At 35.0% G+C, this 24,651-nt stretch overlaps 1 protein-coding gene across 1 annotated transcript in view; it reads left to right on the forward strand.

The window, feature by feature from the left end:
- Positions 1–736: 736 nt before the first annotated feature.
- Positions 737–24,651, forward strand: part of LOC135197925 (N-terminal kinase-like protein) — a 62,918-nt gene continuing 39,003 nt past the window's right edge. The window contains 14 exon segments of the mRNA XM_064225185.1: positions 737–772; positions 14,722–14,862; positions 15,082–15,204; positions 16,316–16,533; positions 17,021–17,113; positions 17,362–17,541; positions 17,705–17,781; positions 17,784–17,839; positions 18,082–18,303; positions 21,052–21,144; positions 21,311–21,504; positions 22,654–22,787; positions 23,115–23,236; positions 23,533–23,709. Coding sequence (XP_064081255.1) covers positions 737–772; positions 14,722–14,862; positions 15,082–15,204; positions 16,316–16,533; positions 17,021–17,113; positions 17,362–17,541; positions 17,705–17,781; positions 17,784–17,839; positions 18,082–18,303; positions 21,052–21,144; positions 21,311–21,504; positions 22,654–22,787; positions 23,115–23,236; positions 23,533–23,709 — 1,866 coding nt within the window.

Here is a 24,651-nt window from a genome sequence, read left to right on the forward strand (position 1 = left end):
TATGGAGTAGCTGGCAACTCAGGCATAATACTGCGAGAAGGTGAACGTAAGCTGCTGTAACTGTACACCAACTCAGTATCAGCTAGCTTGCTGTTGTGCGCGGTCGTTTAAGTCTCTCTCTCCCGCGGGATTGATTGACGAACTGTATCTCTGCCCTACAATCACGGACTTTGCCTAGGATTGAGGGAGATTTTAACATGCATTGAATAAACATTTCCTTCGTTTGCGAAACAATTTTTAACAGAGATATCTATTAGGCTTTTTGGTGCTGTTTACTGCACTGTAACAGAATTCTGTACGAGTTTACCGCAGCATAGCATTATAATAATGCTCTCCTAATTATGAAGAGCGCAGCCTTCTTAGGGAAGGAAGCATGCTTAAGAGTGGTAATGGATGAATCTGCTGGGGACCATTTCCTCGCTGAAGAAGCTTCTTTTCCCTGAAAGGACTGCAATTCAGACCTCTACAGTTTTGTACTTCCAGAAAACTGAAGTAACATCAAAGATCGAGTAATGATTCTGATCATCTCTCAGTGGTTCAATGATCACCTCAAGTGATAGCGAGATGGTGCCAGGCATCCTGACAGAGATTCAGAGGTCCTGCCACATAATCTAAAAGAATTGGAAGCAATTTGGTTGACTCTCCAGTTCCTCAAAGAATGAGTTTTGGCCGAGTGGTTCAGATCAACTCTGACAATTCCACAGCTCTCTCACATCTCAAGAAGAGAGAGCCATTGATGGCCACAGGCACGGAACGTATCGATCCTCCAGAGGTTAGCTGCACGATTGAAGGAAGTCCGTGCAAAGCTTCTCTATCGACGGCAGCAACTACTGACGTCTGAGTATTCTTTCCTTAGAAGTATGTCAAAAGTCGTGGGCTACTCTAATAGCCTCACTTCGATAGGTATCTCTAAACCGTTCGGCTCCGAGTCTGACTGCGTTCAGACTGTCAAGAAAGTGACCAGAATAAGAGGTTTTTCAAGACTAATGGCTAGTGTCATTACCAAGATAAAGCAGTTCTGCCTATTTGCCAGTCTACCAATCGGAATGGCCGTTCTGGAGATAGGGCAGGAAGAATGGTTTTTCCTCCACCTCGACCTTTTGTGAATTACATTACCATCTTCCCTTTCCGTCGGAAGAATGGGATGTACTAGCAGTCTCAACTATTGTACGGAACTAGGTTGTTGGCGGCCTTTACGCTCAGATATTTGGATCTGTCAAACAACAAAGCCCTTTACGATCTATGAGGTCTGTGGAAATCTCGAAATTGTAGAATATTTCCTGTGTAACTTTTTGCATGTGACCAAAATTCTAACCACTCTAGATAAGACAAAGAGGGTTAGTGAGGTTTAATACATCATCAGAGGTTTTGGCTTTAGAGGACATAATGCGGTGTGTTCTCTAAGCCTTTTGTTTTTACAAAGAATGAAAACCTGTTTAATCCTTGGCCCAGAGCTTGGAAATCAAGGGGTGCTATGGATTATTAGGCAAGAAACAGAGAGTCCTGTGACCTGTCAGGGCCCTCAAGTTTTATCTAGTTAAAACTAAAGAAAGTGGAGGTCCTTCGGACAATCTGCGGTGTTTCGTAAAAAGACCAGACTTGCCCAGGTTGAAGAACACCCTGGCGTTATTGTTGATGAGTTCTTTTAAAGAAGCTCATTCGTCATGTTTGGACAAAGATATGAAATCTTTTAACTGAATGTTCACGAGGTGAGGGCGCGGCCTCGGAAGCATTTCAACAGAGCATGGCACTCAGTATCATCCTGAGTGCCACGTTTTAGCGAAGCAAATTTGTGTTCATTTCACAATACCTGCGGGATGTGAAGACGACATATAAGATTTGCTGCTCGCTAGGGCCATACGTGTCTACAGACACAATCTTGGGGGCAAGAAGTATCACTCATCCTATCCTATAGAAAATGGTTAGGAAGAGTTGTTAATTATGTTTATTGGGTTGGCCGCCAGTAGCGGTCTTCTCAATCCTTAAGCCTTAGTTAGATATCCTTAACTTTGGCTAGGTTGGTCAGGTGGTGATATATATTACTTCTTAGCCCTCATGGTATGGTCAATATGGTCTAGTTACATTGTGGTCACGCTCCCGTTGACAGATCATCTAGAACTCGCCAGCTACATAGGTCACTACCTTGCTGGAGACTCTAGTAAAGCAGTAGCAGACTTGGGTGACAATAATCACGAAGTCAGCTATGCTAACAGGTAAGGAACCAAGATGTCTATCATCTGCACGCAATGTGTTTCCTAAAATCCTTTTCTGTCCCTCCCCACCTCCAAAGGTGGGATTCAGCTATATATATATCTGCTGGGTAAGTTTCATGAACAAAATGATATTGTTAAGATACAATAAAGGTTTTGTTCATACTTACCTGGCGATATATAAATCAAATACCCACCCACCTCCCCTCAGGAGACAGTGGGGAATAGAAAATCTGGATAGAAAATGGGAATGGTTCCTGACTCCCGCCTCCCAGCGGGCGGGAATGGGTACTAAACCACCTGGGCCGACCCACTGCGTGTGCCGGAGTTGTTTTAAATTTCTGTCGGACTTCGGAGAAATACAGCTATATATATATCTGCCAGGTAAGTATGAACAAACTTTATTGTATCTTAACAATATCATGTTTTATATATGCTGAATTATACTTGTAAGTAATTATGTAAGTGTTTACATAATAAAAATATGGAATGTTAGTCCATATATATAAAATACTAAAACTAAAGAGATCAACCAGATTGCTTGCAGGAATGTGATCAGACTAGAGACGCTAAAGATGACGTATACAATAAGTATGTAGGCTAAGATAACATGCCGTCACCTGTAGTCATTCAATTGTTTATAAAAAACATTAGTCCAAGCTCCCTGCTTGAGACAACTACCCCCGACCTATTATTCAACGGTCTACGATGATCTGTAGCGCGTCTCATTTGATTGTGTGTTCGTATGAAACTTATTGTTCATTGTATGTATGTTCATATGTTCGAACTACTGTCTGTTCCTTCATAACTTGTAACAGAGATGGTAGAAAGGCAGAACAGAGTTAGCGATCGTCATTAGAAGATCTGTACCTCTTTACCTAAGCTTTATCATGTAGAGGAATAGGATAGCCATCATCATTGGCAGAAGCGATCAAGCTATCAGTTATTAGAAGACCTTGTACAATCTATATCTGATCTTCACCCCATGTAAAACTTCAGAAGAATATATAATTTTTTTATACTTAGTGTTTTCTACAGAACCTCACCGAACCATGAGTTTTTAACACATCGTCGTAAAGATAATACCGACTTCGTAAGTGATCTACAAAACCCCAGACACTCCATTGAAGATGGAAGTGCAATACCAACCGACTTAGCGTATAGATTATCGCAAGTCTAACATTACCTCATAGGGCGCCTTATCATACAAGGCACAAGCCCTAATATTGGTGGCCAGCGGACCAGAAGAACTCTACAACGTCCTACGAAGAAAAAACAGAATAATAAATCATGAAGTCAACGACGACGAAAGCAGCAGATTCTTCAAGCAACCTAGTATCATCATTAGTGAGCGACTTCAGAAAACAACAAGATTCGTCAAGCAACTAGTATCATCGTTAGTGAATAACTTCAAGAAACAAAACCGACGTGTCCTTTTCCTACCGGCAACGGAAGCTTCGTCTCTCATTAGAACATTCAAGAAAACATCGTTAGTGAGCGTTTCCGGGGGGGGCACTGCAAGAAAACAAACCGAACGCGTCTGCAGCATCGGATTTTCAAGGGCTCGAATCATTGAAACAACGCAACACGGGGAAACACGGGGGAAACTGAAGCCAAACCAGGTCGTCCGCTAAATAATGAGCAGGAGGACCAAGGCCTGTGTCATTATCGGAACACCGTGACTTCCCACAAAAGCAAGCTAAGTACAATTTTTTATTCATTTAGAGTAACTTTGAGTGTTTTCCTTTGCAGGTCGAATTTCGTTATTTCTGTGGCTGAAGTTACGAGACATTCTTAATCTTACTTTTTTACAGAAATTATCTATATCATTGAGATTTCGCTACTGCGAGTTTTTTATCTTTGAGTGTCTGTTTCCAGAAGTTCTACTGAAATATCATAATCATATACTATGTTAATTTTATCATTTTGGTGATTATTAATCCTTACGTAACAAATCATATTAAACAGTGAATATGCGTTTACGCAGTGGACGTCTGTATTATACAGATGCATGGATAGGGTCGTTAAGCACCGTAGTGATTAGAAAACACACAAAAAAACAAGTGGAACACCCGTACAAATCTATATAAATTAGAGGTAACACTATTTCGGGTCATGACAATAAATGCTCCTTTGCAAGTCCGATCGCAGTTTTAGCCTTGAGTTTTTTGAGTTATTAAAATATCGAACCTCAATGACTCAACTTAACTTTAAAAATACGGCTGGATTGCAAGGAATAACATGTCTGTAAAAAACTTTCATCAGGCTAAATGCGCCTGACCAGGATCCCTCACTATTTCAAATTTTAGCAAAGAATGAAGTACAAACAGTTAATATTGAATACAGTAGAGATAACTTGTCTTATTAGTAATCGCTCAGTTCCTAATAGTTCGTCATTCATTGCTTTATACGTAACCAGCAACATAATGCTAAAAACACACAATACGTTGCCGATGGTAATAAAGAGAAGGATCCTAATTATTACAAAAAGAAATAGAAACAGTAGCCCGTTCAGAATCAAACAAGCAAACTCGGTGACTGTGTCACCTAGTCAAGCGGTCAAGGTTAGTTAAATCTGCCGAGTTTCAAAGCAAAGCAAATTCCACACAATAAGCGACTCTAGCAGAGTGGGGAAAAAGCGATGTTGGTTCATCATACCGATATCTTTTTGAATTAAAAAGGATTTTTCCTATGAAACACACGACCGTATAAAGTAATCAGAGCAGGTTTCGTTTTTTTTTTAATACGTAAGTTATTATAATTAGTGGTGGATAAAGCCCAACTGTATGCGCCGTAAAAAATTAGAATATCTTGTTTATTCCCTTAGTAGACGTAATATCCTGTATTTACGGACTCACTGTCTGTTGTTCGAACTTCCCTAATGAGAAGTCCTGGATAAGCGAGCGCTTACAGATACCTCTATAGTTATAAAAAAACATTGATCTGTATGTAGTGTAATTGTAAGATCCATCTAGGGTATACAAAATATTATCTTACATCCCTGCAAAATAAGGCGTGTTTATCAAAGGAAAATCCTATAAACCTTCAAACATAGTAAAATCCGTTTGAACAAAATGAGACAGTTAATCAAATAATAACTTATATAAAGGAACTATACATTTGTCTCATAAAATCGTAACACTTGTTCAAATGACCCAACAGAATTCTCCCACAACCGCAGTCGTACTTTGCACGCAAAATCTCGAGAAGCATGCACCCCTCGAATGTCTTAGTGCGTGTAAAAAGACTTTGCTGGGAAATGAAATTTTAATCCTTCCCGACACTCTGAAATATAACGATTTCCGCGAACAAAGCCCTAAAAGTATACATATCGTGGATACGGAAGTTATAAATATCGCATTTTTTATTGTTGCTAATTTTTAATCACGCCCAACCAGTCGTGGATGAATCTCTCTGATAATCTATCTAAAGTAATATCCGTAAAGTCATTCAAGCAGAGGTGATTCAGCAGAATTTTTTTTTTATCTTCTACCTGAATACCAGGAAGTTTCTCCACTAGCGAGTGATCTCTGGGAGAAAAACGGATGTAATTTAACACAAAAACACGGTCTAAGGACAAACATAAAGCTATTACGTACCTTCGTATAGATTTCTCATGAAATTTCAAAATAGAGATAAATGACGAAGTTGAAAAATGTTAGTAATAGGAGTCATTAGGAAATCAAATAGCCCATATAATTTTTCCCTCAGACGTCATGCCATAAAAGATCGGACTTGGCGTATCTGCGTAGATTTCTGTCGCTTAACAACAAGGAAACGACTTCCGATAGTTTCCAGTGCGATATACCGACGACATCTTATCTCTGTTAGGTTAGAATAATTTTTTTTCACCAACTTGGACTTACTTCAAAAGCTTTTACCAGATACCATTACCTAAGTGATTGTACCTCATACTCCGTTTTCAGCACACTCAGGGGACATTATCAATTTTTTACGTATGCCTCCGGCTTACGTTGCGCCCCAATTACAATATAGTGTTTGGAGACTTTTAGAGGATAACCTACATGCCTATATGGATGATCTTGTAATCTTTCTAATACCTAGAAGTACATTCACATAAAGTAGAGCTAGTGCTACAGAGACAAAGACAAATAATCTCAGAGTGTAAAATATCTAAATGTGAGTTTTTTAAAACCGAACATGTTTATCTAGGTTTTATGTGTCTGGTCAAGGTCTTAAAAGTAGTCCATGGTAAGGTGTCGGCTATTCATAACTTTCCGTACTTATTAACGTAAAAAGGGGATACAGCACTTTTGCGCTGTAGTGGGTATTACAATCGTATGTAAATATGTAACTCTTCAATGATTGACAGCTCCTTTAACAGATCTTACGAAGAAGAGCGTAGATTTATTATGGTCTGAAAAGCATCAACAGGCGTTCGATATCTTAAAAGCGGAAAATGCAGCTTACCTCACTTAAAATCCCTGATTTAAATAAGGAATTTTTTTTTTATTTGCAACAGACGCCTCAGACCAAGGGGTAAGAGGGTATTACTTCAGTAATATGATAAACAGTTCTTCCCTATAGCTTTTTATTCACGTAAAACTAAAGCCCTCTGAAAGTGAAATATGCAGTAATAGGCAAGGAAGGGCTAGGTATCTTTAACAACTAGTACATTTTTAAGTTCATATCTATGGCATACCTGATAAAATCCTTACTGACCGTGAGTCATTTACCGAGTTTTTTTTTCAAAGCTTTAATCACAGTCCAAAAGGAACTCGGTGACAAATGATCATTCAGGTTATTGGAGCCAAGATAAGATATCTCACTGGGAAAGCAAATATCATAGCTGACGCATTATCCCGCAATCCCGCACCATACAGCAAAGAACCATTAATTGGACTAAATGATTATAGAAACATCCCGTTGCCATATTGTTAAAACCGTATCTAACAAAAAGAAAATTCCCCTTAACCCAAGAGAATCGCAGGAGCATTGAATATCTGGGTCGGAGCGCAGAACTGTTACAAACTGAACAAAGCAAGAGTCAACAGACATAACCAAAACAATAAACATTTCGAACGGAAACAGAGTCAGCAGCAATAAACATCAAACAATAAACATTTCGAAACGGAAACAGGGTCAGTGGCTAAGCAAAAACAATAAAAAAAACACTTTTGAGCAGAAACCCTAAAGCAAAAGTACATTTAAAGTATGTGTATCAGAATAATGTAATCAAATGTAATATTATATGTAGGTCTGTGACGGAGGAAAACCCGAAGAACACAGCAGATGACTAACGACCAGGTAGTAATAATAATCTCTTTCATACCAATCGTCATAAACTGGTTGCATTCCGTCATTCAGGGTTCCATAGTATGTCACAGAAAGCCAAATCACTATTTTACTGGCCTACAATGCTTACAGATATAAAAAGCACATAACTAATTGTAACATGTGTCATGAAAACAAGGGATACACTAAGACACCTGTCAGTTTAGGAGCCTATCCTGTGCCAAATCAATCCTTGAAAGAATATACGTAAATTATTAACAAGAATTACGAGTCTGACAGAGGGAATAAACACTTCTTAGTGTTAATAGTTCCTTGACACGTTATATAGAATTAATAGCACTAAAAAAACAAAAACACCGCAATTGAGTGCGTTACGAATATTATGAGTGCTAAATCAATAAATATGGAATTCAACACATAATAATCTGTGACTCGGGTGGTGTAAATCAATAATAATCTCCTTAACACGTTGTGTGAATTCCTTTCCATTAAGAAAACCAATAATATATTTTATCACCCAGAGTCAATCGGTTGGTAGAATAACGGATAATTAAATAGGAAGTGTCAATCTCTTACGAGTTACAACTCGTGATGTTGGATCCGAACTGGATTATAGCGGTTCTTGCGGTTTTAAATACCTTTATTATTTATATCTTGTATCTATAGAATTGATGCCGCAAGTAGCCTTGTACGGTACGCCGCTAGAACACTTTTCCACATATTCAAGCCAACCATTAATTTATCAAATATATATAAAAAAAGATATATAAATAAATATATAAAAAAAATAAGATAAATATGGATACAAGTGGAGTCAATATAATACACTCCGCAAGAAGTCGGAAGGGTTACAAATTATAATAAAAAAGGAATCACGATAAAATCAATAAGCAAACGTAACCATAGATAAATTAAATATCCAAATATATATGCGTAAAGATTTGAACTCTAACTTAAAACGCTTTAGTAATGACAAATAAGCTAAAAGTTCAAACACATATCCAAAAATCTACTGACATATTGTCTGTGCCCGGTGATTTATATTCGTAGTCAATGAAAAAAAAAATTAAATAAATAAATAAATAAATAAAACTAATAATAAATAAAATGAATAAAATAAAATAAAAGAGATTTTAAAGTCAGGAAGTCTAGAAGTGAAAATGTTATCTATGGAATAATCCTATATGAAATCTTATACAGGGCTAATAATATATCTTATATTATATTCTTCTCATGCGGGTGGAGAATTAAAACACTAAATAAAAATCATTTGAAAAACTACTAAAGTCGTATCTCTTACAGCAAGTAACGTAACTCTTAGCTGGCTGAGAGCAATCTCCTGCCAAGTGACGACGTCATCATTGCCGTATCAGCATTTGTTCCTTTTAACCTCAATAATCTGCTTACACAGGCTTCATCTGTGTGTCGTCTCTGCTTGCAAAAGCAGATTGACTGGAGAAAGGAATGCTTAGTTCATGAACTTCACATGTGGTTCATAGGTCACATGACAGGCCACATAACATATTCTTATCCGTGTGTGTAATGCAATTAGTTCAATGGGACTTGTAATCATTTTAAAATTAATGAACAATATAAGCAAATAGAATTTCTATAACAACAAAATGAATTAATTTTTTTTTTCTGAACCTCATAGACATTTAGAAGTATCAAGATATGTATATATGAAATATTACTTGCAACATTAGCCTATTACAATTCAAGTAAAACATTCATGGGAAAATGTCACATTTTCTTGAAAAACCCAAAGTTATATAGAAATTAGTTCATAGTGGGTTTTTCGTTGCATCTCCTACCTATTAATAATGTTTAAAAGTTAACCTCAGAGGATGCGCACAAGAAAATTGAATATAAAACTTTTGGTAGGGCACATAGAATCATGATTAATCTTCTCTTTGACTCTTATGTTGCCTGGCAATCTTACAATTAGCTCCGTTTTCCACTTCTTTGTCTAGTAACTTACTACCAGTAATATCGAATTTTCTTTGAGATTCGTAATGATATCTATTTATTTTTTATAATTCTGGATATTTTTACAAGTCATCATAGACCTGGATAGGTTCACTCATTGTTAATGCCATGGATAAAAAGTTTGTACAGCGGACTCTTTGAATTCCGAAATATCAGCGAATTATGTGGGTTAAGTCTGGTCTAAATGGCTCCTCCCCTCCCGTATTTGGATGTCGTCTGAATTTACTTTGCCCTTGTGACAAGTATAATTTCACTTGCAGGCTGATTAATGGAACCGGTTACAGTATCCTGCAGTACGAGAGTTTCACATAGCAACTTCAAAAAATCGTTCGTCGCAGCGGACGACTACAGTCAAGTAACAACCGCCTACAATGTGAAAGGAATTTCATGGACTTCTTCGACCGACACCGTATCTCGTCGTTAATCTCGTTTTAATGCGGAACGCTCCAGCGGCTGTCGGAATTCGACTACAAAAAGGGACATACTTCCGACAATTACGACCCGAAGGATATTCAACTCTACTTTGCTGGCGAAGGACTCGTGCTGTGGATGTTTTTTTTATTCATCGCGAACGTAATCGTGTAGCTTAGGATGCAGAGAATAAGTATGAGCGCAAAAATAGAACGTTGGACCCGCCCAGGCAAATTTTTCCCCTTGTTTTAACCATTGAAAAAGGCCGTTTCATTTGGCTAAAGGTGGTTGTCTGGAACTGTGTAATGGACGAAAAGTGGTTCGAAAGCTAGTTAAAAGTGAAGTAGTATAACCTCGGTCATGTATCCTATATATATAAAGTATCATGTATCCTATATCTATAAATGATCATAAATAACAGAATCGAAATATATTTTTTTGCGTGTACGCAATAGGAATCTCTTATATAATTGATCATAAATAACAGAGTCGAAATATATCTTGCGTGTACACAATAGGAATCTCTTATATAAAATGATCATAAATAACAGAATCTAAATATATTTTGCGTGTACGCAGTAGGGGGGGGGGGGAATCTATTTGCAGTGCAACCCCCCATATATTAATCATAATTATATGAATCCATATACATATGTATAAACAAATCAGGTAGCCTATAATCAATCTGTTACCTTATATCTTACCATTATCTGCAGTTATATATGAGTTAGTATATTGATTAATGAATCAGATATATAACATTTAGCATAAAAATCAACGAATCAATCAGCATAAACATTAATAATTTTATCAATTCATATATGAACCTTTTTATCAGTTAAAATATGATTTTTATCATGTTAATCTTCATTCTATGCAATTATCAGAGTACATTAGTATTTTCTGTAGCATATGTATCTTAATGAGATGAAGTGAAAAACTGTATCATTATATATATCATGTGAATCACTATTATTTACCAATATCATTGTTTTATATTTTATTACTTGAATCAATCATGTACACCATGAATTTTTATTTACTTATATATATATATTCACATAGTGTCTGTATCCACACTCCTATAAGTCAAATGCAAGTCAAGTTTGAGTAATATTCAGTGGTTGGTTTTGGTAGCTGACCGAGCTGATGTAAGTGTTTACATAATAAAAATATGGAATGTTAGTCCATATATATAAAATACTAAAACTAAAGAGATCAACCAGATTGCTTGCAGGAATGTGATCAGACTAGAGACGCTAAAGATGACGTATACAATAAGTATGTAGGCTAAGATAACATGCTGTCACCTGTAGTCATTCAATTGTTTATAAACATTAGTCCAAGCTCCCTGCTTGAGACAACTACCCCGACCTATTATTCAAACGGCCTACGTGATCTGTAGCGTGTCTCATTTGATTGTGTGTTCGTATGAAACTATGTCATTGTATGTATGATTCATAATGTTTCGAACTACTGTCTGTTCCTTCATAACTTGTAACAGAGATGGTAGACAGGCAGAACAGAGTTAGCGATCGTCATTAGAAGACCTGTACCTCTTTACCTAAGCTTTATCATGTAGAGGAATAGGATTAGCCATCATCATTGGCAGAAGCGATCAAGCTATCGTTATTAGAAGACTTGTACAATCATATCTGATCTTCACCATGTAAAACTTCAGAAGAATATATAATTTTTTATACTTAGTGTTTTCTACAAGAACCTCACCGAACCATGAGTTTAACACATCGTCGTAAAGATAATACCGACTTCGTAAGTGATCTACAAAACCCCAGACACTCCATTGAAGATGGAAGTGCAATACCAACCGACTTAGCGTATAGATTATCGCAAGTCTAACATTACCTCATAGGGCGCCTTATCATACAAGGCACAAGCCCTAATAATTATAGTTAAAAAAAAAATTATACTTACTAACAGTATCCTTATCAGGTCTCACTTTGCTGAAGGCACAGAGCAGAACCCACAGATTTATTTATGTACATATATGTATATATACAACATGATACGGCCTCCTTTATATTAATCATGAATTCCACACTATCATAACATGCAGAAATGGTTAAAAAAAAAGCTTATCTAATTTTTCTTAAGTATACTTGCCAAATGTAAGGGTGCAACCACTACTTGGGGTTTTCTGGACCCCGGGTGTACTGGTACCGACCCTAGTATTCCCCTACCTGGGCCAGCAAGGGTTCCCTGTTTATGAACCCAGTCCCATAAACCAGCACAGCCCAGCAAGAAAAAGTGAAATGTGAGAATACAGGTGCTCTTTCACTCCATCCCACTCTTCAAAGAGTGTCTCAGGGGTCTCAGGAGAGTAACTCTGGCTGATATCTGTTATTTAATACATAATTAAGTTGTTGTGTAAAAGTATTTAAGGACCTGGAGTAAATAGTGGTTGTGTGTTATTGTACTGAAGATGCTCTACAAAATCTGCACACTTATTTTTTATGCACGCATATTAATCACAGTAGTCAAAAGAATCAACCTCACATTATCTTGTACAAGGAGGCTCTGTGGCTATAAAGTTCAGATATTGTTGATAGTTATTTAGAAAAGTATGAATTCTTGAGTAAGCCTTCCTTCAGAGGATTTAGTTGTATATTAACCCTTAAACGCCTATTGGATGTATTTTACGTCGAGATAAATTGTCTGTCGGGTGCCGATTGGATGTACTTTATGTCGACATAACTTTTGAATCACGCACCTTGGGGGATGCTGGGAGTTCACGGATCAAGGTGTTGTGTTGTTTACAATCGTTACGCAGGCGCACAAGCGCGAATTTCTTTCTTATCACACTAAAAAGTATCAGTGACACATCTCAGAAATTATTTTGTCACTTTGACATAATTTTTGCACCATTTTAAATTAGCCGTTACATGAAGTATTATATATGAAAATGTGTGCAATTTTATGTAGAATACAACTAAGAAATACTCATGATTGTAGCTTTTATCAGTTTTGAAATATTTTCATATAAATAATGATAAGTGCCAAAATTTCAACCTTTGGTCAACTTTGACTCTACCGAAATGGTCAAAAAACACAATTGTAAGCTAAAACTCTTATATTCTAGTAATATCCAATCATTTACCTTCATTTTGCAACAAATTGGAAGTCTCTAGCACAATATTTCGATTTATGGTGAATTTATGAAAAAAACTTTTTCCTTACATCCGCGCGGTAACTCTTCAGAAAAAATCATACATGCAATTGTCGTAATGTTTGCACCATTTTAAATTAGCCGTTACATAATGTTTTATGTATGGAAATGTGCACAATTTCATGCACAATACAACTAAAAACAACCCATGGTTGTAGCTTTTATCAGTTTTGAAATATTTTCATATAAATAACGATAAGTGCCAAAATTTCAACCTTCAGTCAACTTTGACTCTACAGAAATGGCCGAAAAATGCAATTGTAAGCTAAAACTCTTATATTCTAGTAAAATTCAATCATTTACCTTAATTTTGCAACAAATTGGAAGTCTCTAGCACAATATTTCGATTTATGGTGAATTTATGAAAAAAAAACATTTTCCTTACGTCCGCTCGGTAACTCTTCCGAAAAAATCATACGTGCGATTTTCATAATGTTTGCACCATTTTAAATTAGTCGTTACATAAAGTTTTATATATCAAAATGTGTGCAATTCTATGTAGAATACAACAATAAATAATTGAAGGTTGAAGCTTTTCTCATTTTTGAAATATTTGCATATAAATCACGATAAATAGAAAAAAACCATGTTTGGTCAACTTTGACTCTACGGAAATGGTCGAAAAACGCAATTGTAAGCTAAAACTCTTACAGTATAGTAATATTCAGTCAGTTATCTTAATTTTGAAACAAATTCGAAGTCTCTAGCACAATATTTAGATTTATGGTGAATTTAAAAAAAAAAAACTTTCCTTCCCTCCGCACGCGGATTCTCCGCCGCAAATCTCTGAAATGCGTACGTCGCATTCTCAGAATATTTGCTCAATTTCATATTAGGCGTTTCTTAGAGTTTTATATATGAAAATGTGTGCAATTTCATATAGAATACAACAAAAAATAATTGAAGGTAGTAGCTTTTCTCATTTTTGAAATATTTGCCTATAAAAAAATAAAAAAAAAATTCGACATTCAGTCAACTTTAACTCATCTGAAATGGTCAAAAACTGCAATTGTAAGCTAAAACTCTTACAGTATAGTAATATTCAATCATTTATCTTCATTTTGAAACAAATTGGAAGTCTCTAGAACAATATTTAGATTTATGGTGAGTTTTTAAAAAAAACATTTTGTTATGTCCGCGCGTTACGAATTCATGCATCATTTTGTGATAATATTTTCTCTGTGTTGCTTTGATCGTTTTACAATGTGTTATATACCAAAATGATTGCAATTTAGTGTAAAAAAAAAAAAAAAAAATTAACTAGTTAGCTTTAACCATTTTGCTCACAGCGCGATTTGAATACAATTATATATGAAATTTTGTTTTCGCGGTATCATATATCGCATTATTTATATATGAAGATATTTTTTTCATTTCTGATGGTTGCATACTAAACTTCAGGCAATGAAAAAAAGAGCCAAAAATAAACTCTTAATTTTGAAAACTATGGGCGCTGTGATTTTTTTGAAAAAAATATTTTTTCCGCTTCGGCGCTCACTCTGAGACCCCCTCGGCGTATGGGAGACGATTTTTATTATACCCCTTCGGCGTCTAAGGGTTAATAGATGAGATGGGTGGTTTTTGAGTGTTTAGAAAGTATAAATTCTTGTAAGTTGGTGTTCTTTCAAATTATGTCACTATTTATAAACAGCATAATTTTTGTTTTAGCAAAATGGAGAGGAAGTGAGCATTTTCATCTGTGATTCAAAGGATGGTAATACCACACATCTAGACGTTGCTAAAAGTGCCATAAAGCGTTTAAAAACCTTGAGACATCCCTGCATTCTCACCTATGTTGACAGTTTAGAGGTAGGTAAATTTGTATTTCTTGTGTGATTAATATAGTTAACTCTGAACAATTATATTTTACTGATAATAATGAATGTTTAATATTTTAATGGCTTTATATGTTGATCAGCTCTTCTCTTACAACCAGTATATTTTTCATATTTTGTTTTACTTGGAAAACAATATTGATGAAATAGTCACTGTATATATTGTACTGTATATCTGTATTTCTTTTCACAGAGCGATAAATTAGTATATTTAGTAACAGAGCCAGTCACACCTTTGTTATCATGGCTATCAGAAAGTAATCTTAACCAGGCTCAGCGTAGTACTGCTCTTTCTTGGGGCTTGTTTCAAGTAACGGTATGTATCTTAAGTAGTAGTTGCTTCCATACTACAGAAAATTCAAAGATAATGGCCAGTCTTTCATAAATGCAATGTATAACTACCCTTTAAAAAATCTCCTTTTACTTTAACAATACCTGTTTATTTAATAATTTATTAATTTCTGTTTTTTCCTATAATAGATCTCTTCTTTCTGTATTTCCTATTACCTTGTTATTTCGTTAAATGTACGTACACCATATTCTCCATGAATCCACTATTGGTTATCAATAATCACAAAAAGAACTCTTATTTGATACCCTTTGTTTAATAAGATACTAGTATAGTGCAATGAGAATTATATGAATAGGTTTGGAAAATTAACTCAAAATTATCTTCAGAAATTTATTTTTGAAAATAAAGTATCAGATACTAGAATAGTTTTAAGTTAACTTTTATGGGGTCATATGGGAAGTAAGTTGTCTACTTTGTTCTGTTCACTCTTGTTCTATTCACTCTCTGTCAGAGCTTCCATCCAAGCTGCAGCTATTTTTCTTACTCTCTCATTCCCTGCTTCACAGTCTTGATGGTACCAGTGTTTCTTCGCTTTCACCTCTCCCCTATTTGTCCTCATATACACTTTCCCATCTCAGTTAAGCAAGTGCAGACAAACTCTTCCCTGATGAATCATCAGACTCTTTCATGCTTTGAACCATTTCAATGCACCGGTTGAAATATCCTTGTAACCTAGCTACAACCTGATGAGCCATCGAGCATGATCTGATTTAGTCTCCATGGACTTTTTTCCTAAATTTCCTATAAATAAACAATTTTCATTGAGTCCTTCTACCCCAAAATGGTTCTCCACTTCCCACTCTCTCCCATTTGCTCTTCTTATCATGTACAGAATTATATTTAATGTGTTTTTTAATGGATAGTAATGCATTAATGATTGTCACATATATGTAAGCTGTTTTATATGGTAATAGTATAATATATACTGTAATCATTAATGCATGATTCATATTTGTAGTATGAGGCTTATTTAATCAAGCATTTTGTATTTAAATTTAAAGTTTGACATAGTATACTAAAATATATTTAAGTTTTCTTTTAATTTTCTAATATTTTTTTCAATCCTTTGTTATAGAAAGGTCTAAGTTTTTTGAACAATGATGGCAAATTAATCCACTACAATGTGTGTGGAAGTAGTGTATTTGTGACACCTGGTGGAGAATGGAAATTAGGTGGGGTAGAATATGCAAATCCTGATTCATCGGTCTTCCCGGTAAAAATTTTACCTCAACTCGATGTCTACAATCCACCCGAGAAGGCTGATCCTTCGAGAATGCGTACAACAACAAAGTGGTGAGTGACTCTTATTGGTATTCTTGATGTTAGAATTGTACTTGTGTTTTTCAGCCAGTCATTGGGAAAATTTCACATTCCAGTCTGTGTAGTATGTTCATTTTACCTTATCACCTTTGGGTAAAAACACAGAACATGACATATGTAAATAGTTATTATTTTTCCACTGAAATTAATGTGCTAATTTTCTTCACCAGTCACTAAATTTATTGGCATGATAGGCTAATTCCAAACTGCTTTATTACTGGTATTAATCATTGATGGAGTCATGGTCATTGTTTCAGTAAATGCACCATACTTTATAGTGATTGTAATAACAAAATTGAAATCCTGTAATAACCTATGTCTTGTCTTTTTCTTTCTGTCGTTGAGAATTTTTGGAAAATGACTAAGTCTTATGTTTCTGTCCAAGTATTTTGATTCTTGTTCACAAGGTTTTAGTAATCTTTGCATAATTTCCATAGTGAGAGTTGTCTTGAATTTGCAGGGCAGCAGATATGTGGGGTCTTGGTTGTCTCATATGGGAAGCTTTTAATGGCTTGCTTGATCAGAGCTTTTCTCTTAAAACTACATCAAAGGTGAGTAAACGGAATAGCTGTCAGGGATAAACTTTAAAATCTGCTTAAATATTTATGATGATTCTGTTAAAATATGTTATGCTCTGGATAATACTTTAATTGAATTTTTCAAGCTATTTATTTTATCATAATATATCGAGATTGACCTGTTCACTGTTCATATGCAAGCAACCCATTACTGTATATAGTTCACAAGTACAAATCTCTATAACAGTTATGTTTCTTATTACTTTTCCAAATTTAAATTTGATACGAAAACCTTGGTAGGAACATACACACAATTGGTTGGTGCAAATCCGGCAGCCCGTCCTAACCCACAAACTGTAGTTGACAATCTGAGGCAACCGGGAAACTATTTTCACAATGACCTGATTGAGACGCTACTGTTTCTAGAAGAAATTCAAATTAAGGATGCCACTGAGAAACAGAAGTAGGTCACTTAGATGATGTGTTTGTTTATTAATATTTTTGTAATCTTTAGTAATTATTTGCATCATAAGTATCATTCATATCCCTGGAAGTCACTGTTTAATTAAACTGAATACATAACAATGCAATATGTATACAGTAACCTTTCGTTGCTTTCGTTATAGGTTCTTTGGTGAATTGTCTCCAAAGCTTGAAAACATACCTGATTTTGTAGCCACCAACAAAATTCTACCTGCAGTTTTAATGCTCATGAGTTCTCCAATGTGGGTCTCTGGTTGTCCCTTACTCCTCTTTTCAAGGTAAATTCAGTTGTTTTGCATTAAGTTTTTATTCAGCAAATCCATGTTGTACCTTTGTTAGTAATGGTGAGTCATTGTTTTACTTCTAACAAAACTTTTAAAAAACTTATTCTTTACCCTCTTGTAAGGAGTTGAATTTAATTGTGAAAATAATTTTTTCTTCAGTTTTTAAAGCTTAACACATCCTTCAACACATTCTTCAAATTTTCCCTTTTTTGAAAATTTAATTGTTCAACTTTTAGATCGGCAAATTACTTGATGAAGCAGAGTACCAGCGGCAGATCCTTCCTTGTGTTGTGAAACTTTTCTCGTCGAGTGATAGAGCAACAAGATTGAAACTTTTACAACAAATTGAAATGCTGGCTGATCACATGAATCCAGCAACAGTTAATGACCAAGTCTTCCCACAGCTAATAGCAGGATTTTTAGATACCAATCCTACAATACGAGAACACACTGTAAAGGTAAGGAATGCTGTTCATAGGTGTATTGCTATTTACAACAATCCATGAATAAATGTTAGTACAGTGGACCCCCCGTATTCGCGTTCTCCGGATTCGCGAACTCACACATTTGCGGATTTCTCTCGGGAACGTTTCCCTGCATTATTCGCGGAAAATTCGCGCATTCGTGGTATTTTTCTATGAGAAATATCCACAAATTCCTGGTTTTTGTTATCAATTTCATCATAAAATGCACTTTTTGTGATAAAACTATTAAAAAAACCAAGTATGAAAATTTTTAGTGGTTTTTCTTAAGTTTTAACTAACAAAATAGGCTGTTTTTAGCGTTTTTATAGGGGTTCCAAACATTTGCGGATTCTAACTATTCGCGGGGGGGTCTGGTACGCATCCCCCGCGAATACGGGGGGACCACTGTATTACATAATTGTGAATGATTTTAAGATAACAAGGTATTGGGGCAACAAATCCACAATTATATATGGGTACAAATATTATTAAAAATAAATCTTTACAGACTGCTATCTGAAATCTGTTTGACTGAAAAGGGGAATTGAACAGAATCCCAAAACCTCTTGGTTTAGATTTATTTTAAATATATTTGTACCCATACATAACTGTGGATTTGTTTCTCCATTTCAAGGCTCCTTCTACTATGAGTATTTTTTAATACCATACCTTGTTCAAAAACGTTGGAATATTAAAAAATGGGTAGTAATCCCAGCAACACATGTTAACCCTTAAATGCCGAGGCGGTATTTTAAAAATTGTCTCCCGTATGCCGGCGGCGTTCGCGAGTGAGCGCCGAAGCGGAATTTTTTTTTTTTTAAATCACAGCACACTTAGTTTTCAAGATTAAGAGTTCATTTTTGGCTCATTTTTTTGCCATTGCCTGAAGTTTAGTATGCAACCATCAGAAATGAAAAAAAATATCGTTATCATATATAAATATTGGGATATATGACATCATGAAAAAAAATTTCATATATTTGTATACAAATCGTGCTGTGAGCAAATCGGTCAAAGCTAACAAGTATTTTTTTCGTTGTATTGTGCACTAAATTGCGATCATTTTGGTATATAACACATTGTAAATGATCAAGGCAACACAGAGAAAATATTATCACAAAATGATGCATGAATTCGTAACGCGCAGACGTAAAAAAAAAGCTTTTTTAAAAAATTACCATAAATCGAAATATTGTGCAAGAGACTTCCCGTTTGTTGCAAAATGAAGGTACCGTAATTGATTGAATATTACTAGACTGTAAGTGTTGTAGCTTACAATTGCAGTTTTTGACCATTTTGGTAGAGTTAAAGTTGACCGAAGGACGAATTTTTTCTATTTATTGTTATTTATATAAAATATTTCAAAACTGATTAAAGCTACAACCATGGGTTGTTTTTCGTTGTGTTCTGCATGAAATTGCACACATTTTCATATATAAAACTTTATGTAACGGCTAATTTAAAATGGTGCAAACATTACGAAAATCGCACGTATGATTTTTTCGGAAGAGTTACCGAGCGGACGTAAGGAAAATGTTTTTTTTTCATAAATTCACCATAAATCAAAATATTGTGCTAGAGACTTCCAATTTGTTGCAAAATAAAGGTAAATGATTGAATATTACTAGAATATAAGAGTTTTAGCTTACAATTGCATTTTGCGACCATTTTGGTAGAGTCAAAGTTGACCAAAGGTTGAAATTTTGGCACTTATCGTAATTTATATGAAAATATTTCAAAGCTGATAAAAGCTACAACCATGAGTTGTTTTTTGTTGTATTCTACATGAAATTGTGCACATAATACTCCATGTAACGGCTAATATAAAATGGTGCAAAAATTATGTCAAAGTGACGAAATAATTTCCGAGATGTGTCGCTGATGCTTTTTAGTGGGAGAAGAAAGAAATTTGCGCTTGCGCGCCTTGGTAACGATTGTAAACAAAACAACGCCTTGATCTGTGAGCTCCCAGCATCCCCCAAGGCGCATGATTCAAAAGTTTTTGCCTAGGAGGCCTATAACTATTTTTCCCCGAATTTTTAAAAAAACTTTTTTTCGTCGATGTTCTATACGTCCAATCGGCACCCGACAGACAATTTTTGTCGACGTTTAATACGTCCAACCGGCGTTAAAGGGTTAATGCATAATGTATATTTTTAATGCTTTTCCTGCTGGTAGATTATTGAGACGGGAATGGACAAACTACAATTTTGTTGCCTACTTGATCATGGTTAATTTCTCCACTATGCTGTAGGATATTGTTATAAAATTGACTGCTGCTCATTTTTGTGCAGTGTGGTGAGAATGGTATGATTGCTTATTTGGCAACCAGATCATTTGATTGCTCATTAGCAGTACAGTATTGCTTACATACTTAGGTAATAAGGGATTAATAAAAATTGTGGTACTATGGTTCTCAATCTAAACAGTGTCTAGCAGAGTTGTTCAAGAATTTGTAACAGTTGCTTATGACTGTCTTTACACACATGGATTCCTTGCAGATTTAGAAAAAAATAATGGAAGGTTTGACTAATATGTCTAAAATATGATATAAAAATCATTGTTTAATTCAGCAAGATTTTCTAAGGATTAAACATATATATATAATAACCTTTAATGATATGCAAGTCTTAAACTTCGGCAGAAGTCTGTTCAGAGTTGTGCTTTTGAATCAGAAGATTAATATATTTTTGTTTAGGTATTTTGGCAACAAGGAATACTAACATCTCTATTTATTTTCAGTCTATAATGTATTTATCTACCAAGCTCAATTACAATAATCTCAACATTGAAGTTTTGAAGCATTTTGCTCGTCTTCAAGCAAAAGATGAAGAGGTAAGATGAGTATGAAAGGAGCGTAATTGATATATATATTTGAATAAACATGGAATATTTTTTTGAGGATTATAATTTGTTACTCATTAAATATGTGTACTTAATTGCATTGAGACAAATATTTTAAGATAAGAAGTTTGTAACTTGACTAACTTCATGTTCCTAGGGTGGTATTAGAACAAATACCACAGTATGTTTAGGTAAGATAGCCAACGATCTTCATCCTGACGTGAGACAGAAGTGTTTGATATCAGCTTTTACTCGTGCTATGCGAGATCCTTTTCCCCCAGCAAGAATTGCTGGTGTTATGGCATTAGCAGCAACACAGCAGTATTACCCTTTGCAAGATGTTGCATCTAAGTAAGTTTATTATTTTAGAATAAGTACTGTAATTTGAATTTTTTCAGAATGTTTTAACAATCTGTTAAGTAGTTATGTACTACTTGAGGAATTTGGTCTTTATAAATTTAAGGAATAACTTGGATTTTGAATAATTAATAGTTTTTCGTTAATATTGGCACTTCAATGGAAGGTTATTCCTGTTATTAAGTTTTTCCAGGAATTTTGGAATACCATATATAGATCTAATTAGAATTAATACTACTTTTATGGGTAACTTGGCTTTCGAGCCATGCCTGTGTGTGTCTATCATTGCTAATTTTCAAGACAACCCCAACTACCATAATTTTTCTACATATAAAATTAGGAATTTAGTGATAATTTGACACCAGAATCATGAACATTTGAAGTGACTGGCTTTTCAAATCTCCAGTAGGGCAATACATATGGATTATCTAATGTGACAATTGTTCATGTTTATAATACTATGTAAAATTCGTAGGTACAGTTCTTTGCATTACGTCATTTCCTCCTCTCTATTACTTAGGTAATTAAGTATGTACATTATAAACCAGCCCATGAAGAGCCTTTATTAGGCTTAGAGGTCTGGATAAACTAATCCTTTAAAATAATAATAAGTTAATTACAGCAGAAATTACTATATACTTTTGTATTTTACTCAGAGTGATTTAGTGTCTTGATTTTCATGTAAATGTAATACATACAGGCAGTCACCGTGTCATGCATTCTAACTTCACAGTCCCGTTAACTGCAGTGCCATTCCCAGTTTTAGGGCACTGTAACCTGGTAAGCACCATTAATTCCCATTATTATTATGATGTTCCCATTTACGGCGTTTTTCGGATTACGTACAGCACGCCACTGAGAATGGAACCCTTGCCGTAAACTGGTGACAGCCTGTAGTCAGCTTGTATGGGAGATTTTCATTAGATATGGGTTTTTATGGTAATGGTAGAGGAAGCAAAATTGATGGAATAACCTCTCAACTTGAAACCCACCCATTCCTGTTATGGTTACACGACCTTGTTTTGTTGGATTTGTATTCATTCATGTACCTGCAGGAATGCTTGAATGAATTGATGGTGCCATCTCACTGCTTGAACATTTTTTTCCTGAATACTGATGTCCTGTTGCATACTTTCTTTTCAGAGTTCTGCCCAATTTGTGTCACCTAACATTAGATCCTGAAAAAAATGTGAGAGATGCTGTTTTCCGTGTCTTGAAAGGTTTCTTGGGAAAATTGGAAAAGGTTTCTGAAGACCCTTCATTACGAGAAACAATGGGTAAATATTTTGTCTTCAAGAATGCTTATCCCCTGAGAAAATAACATTAATATTCAGGCCCTACATAAGTTTTCTGATGCAGTTTTTTAGTTATTTTTTTTTTACCGAGTAATGCAGATGCAAATTTTCATACACTATATGTATGCTTGCACATATATGCATGACTGAATATATAGAAGTAAAGTTTACTTCAAATTTGACTGTCAGGTATTTTTATAAGATGCAGTGTCTCAAAATTCAAAACATCTGTAGTTGTCGAGTCAGACACTACTATATAGTTATATTTCATAGCACTGTTTCAACTGACATTTCTTATTCTTCTTCCAGAATCTGAAGTGAAAAGTGTGTCAGTTGGAGGAACTCAGCCAGCATCTTGGGCAGGCTGGGCCGTAGGCGCCATCACATCAAAGTTTTACAAAACCAGCGCTGGAACTCCTCCTCTGCAACGAGTAAGTGTTCATTGGCTTTCTTTTGCTTCAAAGAATTCCCAGTTGAATGTGTTCTTGCCACCGATAATGGAGCCTTTTAGAGATTTTCCCAATTAATAATAAATCTTTTAATGAGTGTGAGCTTTTTAACTATTATTTTTCTTTATTAATTACTACCAATATTTTTCATAAATAATTGCATTTACCGATGTGCAAGTATTTTTTCCTAACAAATAAGTGGATGGTAAATATTTGGTCTTGACGAATTACCAAATAACTAATCTGATTAGTTCCCTTTTTGTGTGTTTTGCTCTTAGCCATCGACAGCTTCATCCACATCTGGTACTTTAACTCCAAGCACCAAAACAAGCAGCCTTGCCTCCACTCCTTCACAAGATCAGAGCAGGTCTACAAGTCGAATATCAACTGCAGTAGTAAATGATGAAGATAAGTCTGATTATGACGAGTGGGAAAATTCCAATTGGAAGTCTTTGGTTAGTATTTTCATATGAGAACTGTCTTAAAAAATGTCTAGTTATCTTGGTTCATTGAACTGCCAGCAGGTTCACAACTGCCTTGATTAAATGAAAAATTTCAGTCCTTTAGTGCCTTAAATGATGATATACAATAATTTTAGAGTCCACAGAATCAAGTTTATAAGTTCTTATAAGGACTTCGTGAAGGATTGTTGTCCATTGAGACAACAATTACAGCAAGGTGAAGCTAAATATTTGTTCAGCTGTGTTGGTTAGCTTTAAGACAGCTTTACTAGAGGTGTGGGAAAGCACTGTAGGAAATGGGTGAAAAGTTGCAAGTTGTGTTTAATGGTGTAGGTGAAAGATTTTAAAGTGATTTTGTAGGGAAAATGGTTTGATTCTGTGCATGAAATACAATATTGTGGGAGTATACTGGAATAAAGCATGAAATACAATATTGTGGGAGTATACTGGAATAAAGCATGAAATCATATGTAAATTTACACTCGCCTTTAAAGGAAACTAAATGAAATTTACCATAAATAAAGAACGTGTTACCATAACAAGCATAAACATTTATTTATGGTAAATTTCATTTAGTTTCCATGAAAGGTGAGCATAAATTTACACGATTTCATACTTTATTCTAACAACACAATTTACGTACTGTAATAATTAGGCTTGTTTTTCAATGTTTTATGTTTAGCAAAAATTTTTGTACCTACCCAGTATGCTTGCTGTAGGTCTCCCATCCATTGGATGCAGGACAATTTTTGGGTACATTTAAAAAAATAAAAAGTGCATCTAAGACACCATCAAATTGAGTATTACTATATAATGACTAATTTGGAGTTCAAACAGATTCAGTGTACAGTGGAACCTCTATATACGAAAGTCCCTACATACGAAAAATTCATGTTACGAAAACAAAGACGAAGATTTTTTGCTTCTGTATACGAA

This window comes from Macrobrachium nipponense, chromosome 23 (genome assembly GCF_015104395.2).
Source record: "Macrobrachium nipponense isolate FS-2020 chromosome 23, ASM1510439v2, whole genome shotgun sequence".
Classification (NCBI taxonomy): domain Eukaryota; kingdom Metazoa; phylum Arthropoda; class Malacostraca; order Decapoda; family Palaemonidae; genus Macrobrachium; species Macrobrachium nipponense.